The sequence below is a fragment of the Gavialis gangeticus genome, unplaced genomic scaffold, assembly GCF_001723915.1.
Source record: "Gavialis gangeticus isolate Ggan-Ray unplaced genomic scaffold, GavGan_comp1, whole genome shotgun sequence".
Taxonomy (NCBI): Eukaryota; Metazoa; Chordata; order Crocodylia; family Gavialidae; genus Gavialis; species Gavialis gangeticus.
Window position 1 is genome coordinate 56,398,690 of NW_017729032.1, and position 5,760 is coordinate 56,404,449.

The 5,760-nt window shown below is 45.4% G+C and overlaps 1 protein-coding gene across 3 annotated transcripts in view; it reads right to left on the reverse strand.

Annotated features, from left to right (window-relative positions):
- The window catches only part of SMAD9 (SMAD family member 9), a 50,203-nt gene that overhangs the window by 33,995 nt on the left and 10,448 nt on the right, over positions 1-5,760 (reverse strand). For all 3 annotated transcript variants that reach the window (XM_019525276.1, XM_019525275.1, XM_019525277.1), the window contains exon 2: positions 3,589-3,846. In XM_019525276.1, the coding sequence (XP_019380821.1) occupies positions 3,589-3,846 (258 nt within the window). The remainder of the gene's footprint in view (positions 1-3,588; positions 3,847-5,760) is intronic.

The following is a 5,760-nucleotide window of genomic DNA, read 5'->3' on the forward strand; positions in this document are numbered from 1 at the left end:
CGCCCCTTCCCACATCTCACCTGTGTCCCTCTCCTCACCCCCATAGACTTACCTGGAGAGAGGTATGGGAACTGCTCTTCACCACTACCTAGCTCCCTGAGTCCCACTCCCTGCAGCCCCAAGCGTCCCCTTGCAGGCTGGAACTCTGTCAGCCTGCAAGGCAAAACCCACAGTTTCCTGCATTTTTCTCCTTCAAAGGGAAAAAAGTGTTGAAAGAGAAAATCCCAGTTTTTTCACAGCAAACAGAAAACCTGAATTCCTGTTAATGATACAAGAAAGAAATCTTAAAAAAGCCAGTGAGACAGAAAGGAAGAACAAAAACAAATCTTACAGTGTTCACAACATCCAAGTCAAGTGGATGTTTAAGTAATAAAACACAAATACAGTTTCCCTACTCCATATAAAACTGAAAATTATAATATTAAAAACAAGACTTAAATTCTCAATACTCAACACATTAAAGTTAAGCTACAAGATTCAAATGTGAACTCATCCATGCAAAAAAACAGAACTGTAAATCAGGAAAGTTGTTTTAGTCCCCTAAGCAGGATTCAAGTGAAGGCTTCCACACTTACGTTAACTTGGCCTTCCCTCACACTGTATTTACCTGAATCCAAGATGACATTGAATTTAAGATGACACCCCCCCAGGAAATTAGAGCCTATACATGGAAAATTATAAATTTGTTATAATCTTAACAGAAGACTGTTTTAAATTCCCGCCCCCTAAGCTGCTGTGCTGGGGAGCCAGGGTCCAGACCCCTGCCACTTGTTCCCCGTGCCTGTGTCTATCCCACTTTTACCTGCCTACCATATGCCTGTCCATGCCTGTGCCTGCCCCCCAAAACCCTGCCTCCTGTGCCTGCTCCCCTCTGCAGCCTGCTTCCCCCACCCCCTGCTCCTCGTGCAGCCTGCACCCCCAACCCACTGCCCACCCCCTAGAGCTTGGCTTCTCTGGCCTGGCTCCCCCCTACCCTCCAATCCTTGCATGTGTTCTGCTGAAGCTCTGTTCCTCTTGGGCAGTCAGTGGCAGTATGGCCCTGGCCCCAACCCAGCCCAGCCAAGAAGAACTGTCAGCAGCTGCTGACTGGACTGGGTCAGGGCTGGAAGAACCAGAGCTGGAGCAAAAGGTTAGTGGAGAGGGGATAGCTGGGGGAAGGGGAGCTGGGGTGTCAGAGGCAGGGGGTTGGGGGTAGGCACAGAAACAAAGGCCAGGGGGTGGGAGATTAGGGCACATGGTACCCCCCACATACCCCACAGTCTCCCCAGTGCTCTCCCAGCCATGTGCCTCCTCTCTACCAAATAAGCCATTCCAGATGGTGGGGCAGATGGTAGCTCAGCTTTGGCCTTGGCCCCAGGCTGGTACTCAAATCCAAAATGGGGCTTTCTTTTTCCTAAAGGTGCACTGATACATTATTCCGATATCGGATTGGCACCAATATAAAGACAATTTTCTGTATGAGAAATTGGCCTGATGCAGCCAATAATTTGTCCAATAAATGCCCGTGTGTGTGTGCAGCTGCAGTGCAGCACATAGGCAGTGAGAAGCAGAGCCGACAGTGTGGAGAGCTGTGTGCAGTTGGTAAGTCTGGTGAGGTGGAAGGAGAGGGGCGAGGGGGTGGGGGTGCAGATAAAGGCCCCTGTGGTGAGGGAGGGTGTGGGGTTGGGGTTGGGGCAGGTGCTGTCCAACTCGGGGCATCGCTCATCAGGGGGGCATGGGAAGGGGGGGCGTGGCTCCTGCTACTGTGTGCGGCTCATCTAGGAGGACATGGGGAGGGAGCGTGTGCCTCTGGATCTGTGTGGGGCAGGGTGGGGTGTGCTGAGGCCGGGCTCTTCCCAGTCAGGCAGATCCGGGGGCACCCCCCCACCATGCCCTCCTGGACAAGTGGTGGGAGCAGCAGCAGGAGCCACCAGACGAGCACCAGATGAGCTGTGTGCAGCAGTGGGAGCTGCCCCCCATGACAAGCACCCCCTCCTATGAGCCGCGCCTCCATCCTGCACCTGCTCAGAACCACTTGTGGCTCTGTCCTGCGCCTCTCCCTGCCCCAGCTGGTAAGTGCCTGCCCCTACCTTAGCCCCATTCCCTCTCTCACCACAGGGGCCTTGATCTGCCCCCCTCCCCCTCCACACCCCATCCCTCCTCTTCCACCACACCAGGCTTACCAGCTGGATGCAGATCTTCAAACTGAAAAGCTGTGTACTGGAAATCAGATCAGTATTGGCCAATATGCCTCCTTAAAAACTGGCTAGAGGTATTGGCCTCAAAAATCTCTATCAGTGCACCACTACTTTTTCCCCATGCCTACTGGGGAAAAAAACCTCATCTTGAATTTGAATAAAGACAGCAATACAAATTTCAAATACAAAGACAGCAATACAAATTTCATCCATTCTACTGAATAACACAAGCATCAATATTAATATTGACATGTTAAAACAATATAAAAGTGTAAGAGGTTCAAAATATGGACCATGAATTGTATTAACTTTACTGTAGTAAAAATCAGGGAGCTGACCCAAAATCCACAGGCATATCAATCAATAGGCATCTTTCAACCATCATCAACTTGCAATGTATCAGACCTATACCCTTTTTTTTATTTCCCTGAATTAGGTTCACAAACTCCATGTTGTATTAACATATATTTTTGCATTTTAATTTCTCTTTTTTTTCCCCACAAGGAAGAGCCTATTAATGCCTATTAAACCTGGAGAATTCACAAGCACTCCTGACTTTTTGCTTAAGTTTTTAAATTATTGGGCTTCTCCAGAGTCCTTGGGTGATAAAACAGATCCCTTTCTGTAACTCTCTACCTCCAATCATAGCACATTCACTCTTTTCCTTCAGCCTCTGAAGAGCAAGCAAGATCAAATTCTATACAGAAGCCCTTTAACACTCACTGGCCATGCTTACACAAGATGCTGATTGCACAGTAGTGTCATGTGGCAGGAAGCGTGATGTGATGCTACTGAGCAGTAGTCATGAGCTACTGTGCCGTCAGCATCACAAAACCGTTCCTTGGTGCAACTGAGCAGTAACTCTGATTACTGCCCAGTGAGGGTCTTGTGTAGATGTGGCCACTGGGTGTGTCTACATGTGCAATTAGAAGCAATAAGCTCCAGAGCAGTTTAAGCCAGAATAAACTACTCCTGGGCACAATGTCTACACATGTATCTGGGACAACAGCAATTTGAGCCAGGGTGGAGTAGTTTACACCAGGTGATGGTGTTTATGCCAGGTGGCGGCGTCGGGCTGTGGAGGGGCTGGCTGGAGCACGAGGATGCTGAAAGTGTAGAGTCATGTGACTAGGCAGCAGGCAGGAAACTGGCTGGGCTGACTGGGCACAATTTACGCCTGTGGGCAGCGTCTACACGTGCGTTTAATCACAGTAAATTATGCTGGCATAAGACAGTACTGTCCCCAACAGTACTATCTTATTGCAGCATTAGTTTACTGCGGCCTAATACCACTGCACACGTAGACAGTGATGCTTTACTCCACAGCTAATTAGTCTATGCTGCAGTTAAGTGCACATGTAGATATGGCCAATGATAGAAAGAACATCTGGAGTCCATCTTTTCCTCTTACCTGTGATCTGATATGGACTTCCAGGTCCAGAAGAACTTCCTGGGGAATTAGGGTAGCTGATGCTGCTAGGTGACTGAGAAAAGATGTTGCTGGGTGATGATGGATAAGGGGTGCAGGGAGGATGCTGGAAAGAATCAGGGTAAGTGGCATTATGTGGCATCAGGGGCTCGCTGTGGAGGGAAGCATTTCGGAACTTGGCAAGGAGGCTGAGGTGCGGGTTAAACTCACTGTGCCTTGGAACAAGTACTGGAGGCAACACTGTAAATAAAGGAAGGACGGACATATTTTAGTAAAAATCTCATTCTAGCACATTATACCTCTTTTAGTCACAAGTACAACCCCACCAAAATGTCATTCTTTTGTTCTATTCTTTGAATGCTGATATAAACATGCTGTAAACTTTTAAATACTATTTAGGAGGATTTGTTTTTGGTTAGAACAGGTAACAGATCAATTTATCCATTTTCCTTCATTGAAACTAGGGAATGATAAATTTGCTCAACAACCAGTCTTTCTTCTGGGACAGCATTGGACACACACAGAGCTATTAAATAGCTATTTACAGCTATTAAAAGAGTACTATGGCTCCATAAGCCTAATGACCTCTGATTTCAGTTTATATACACTAAAGCATGTGCTCCATACACACACACCAAAAATGGAAGTGCTGTATTTACCGTCTTCATGATTACAGACCTTGCTGGGTAAGTCAAAGATTTCCAAGATCCTCTTGACGAACAGCAGTTGTCAAATTCAGAGCCCCATTTAATAGTAAATAATACTACCTAACATATTCCTTCTGTATATTTCAAAGGTTGAAGGGGTCAATATATATATTAACCGCACATTATAGACTTGAACACTGAGGTACAAGAAGAAAAGAGGCCAGATTTTAAAAGCTGCTTATGCACCTGATAATGGAGATAGGCATTTATTGGTATTTTCTAAAGCAGGAGTAGCCAAACTGTGGCACTGAAGGAGACAGACGTTACAGTACCAGATATGGCAGGAAGCAGAAAGCAAAACAGCAAATTGGGCAGCGGAAGGGGATTTGAGTGCACTTGGAGAGGGTACAGGGCTAATTCATGACATGTCTGCCAAAAAGGTTAGCTTCCACTGTTCTAAAGGAAACTCAGATACAAGTTCAACTAGAACATATACATGATAGAAATATGTACAGCTACTCTGTGTGTGTATGTGTGTGTGCCAGCGTGTAAACAAAATATAGCATTACAACATGAATGTAAATGCCAAACAGTCAGGATAGTAAAAAGTTAAGCTGCAAGATTCAGATCTGAATTCAGTTATGCAAAAAATTCAAGGTTGAAATCATCAGAATTACTTTGGATTTGCACGAGTGTAACAAGATCACGATCTAAACCGAGGAACTTTTGAAGTTCCCACTGGGTGCCCTATCCATTAAGCTGCCTCTCATAGTTAGGAATTCATAGGAAGTGCTAGTTTATAAACCAAAAAGCCAACAGAAGACAAGTGAGCAGCTTTGTTCTTGGGCTGAAAATAAATTGTCTCAATAATGGGAAAACAACATAACCAGTTCAGGCTTATTCAGTTCCCCTAGCCTGAAACCTAGTATTGTACTATGGGTCTAGGTATATAATCACTTTGCTAATTCATGGAAGCACAAAGCAATGAACAGGTCTGTTATAAATGACAATATGGATTGTAAATCCATCATCTATCTGCTCTATTCCATAGCAAGTGTGATTACAGTTTGGTTTTCCACTTTGTAGCGGCAGAGCTGTTCATCTATTCACACCTGAAATCTACTAACCAGCATAGTAATTATTTGTACTACAGAGTGGCCCCATGGTCAAGCCCTGTAATTTAGAAGAAAAGAGCTGTTTGCTGTATTTAATGATGGTATATTTTGTAATCCATTCCCTGTTTTAGAAAACAGGGAAACCTCAACTCCCTGTTGAGTCTCACTTTTTGAGAACTTTCCACTCATGCTTTTACTCCATCTCCTCTCTTTTCTTTCCTATTGCAGATGGAGGTGTAACTTTTTCTGCATTCATTATTTCCATGCTGGATTTTCTCTGCTGTCGTTTTCCTCTTTTTCCCACCCAAAAATCATCCTTTTGGTAATTTATTCCTCTTCCATCAATGCTTTCCTGTCTCTCTCACCTTCCCCAGCCACAATTCTACAGCCAC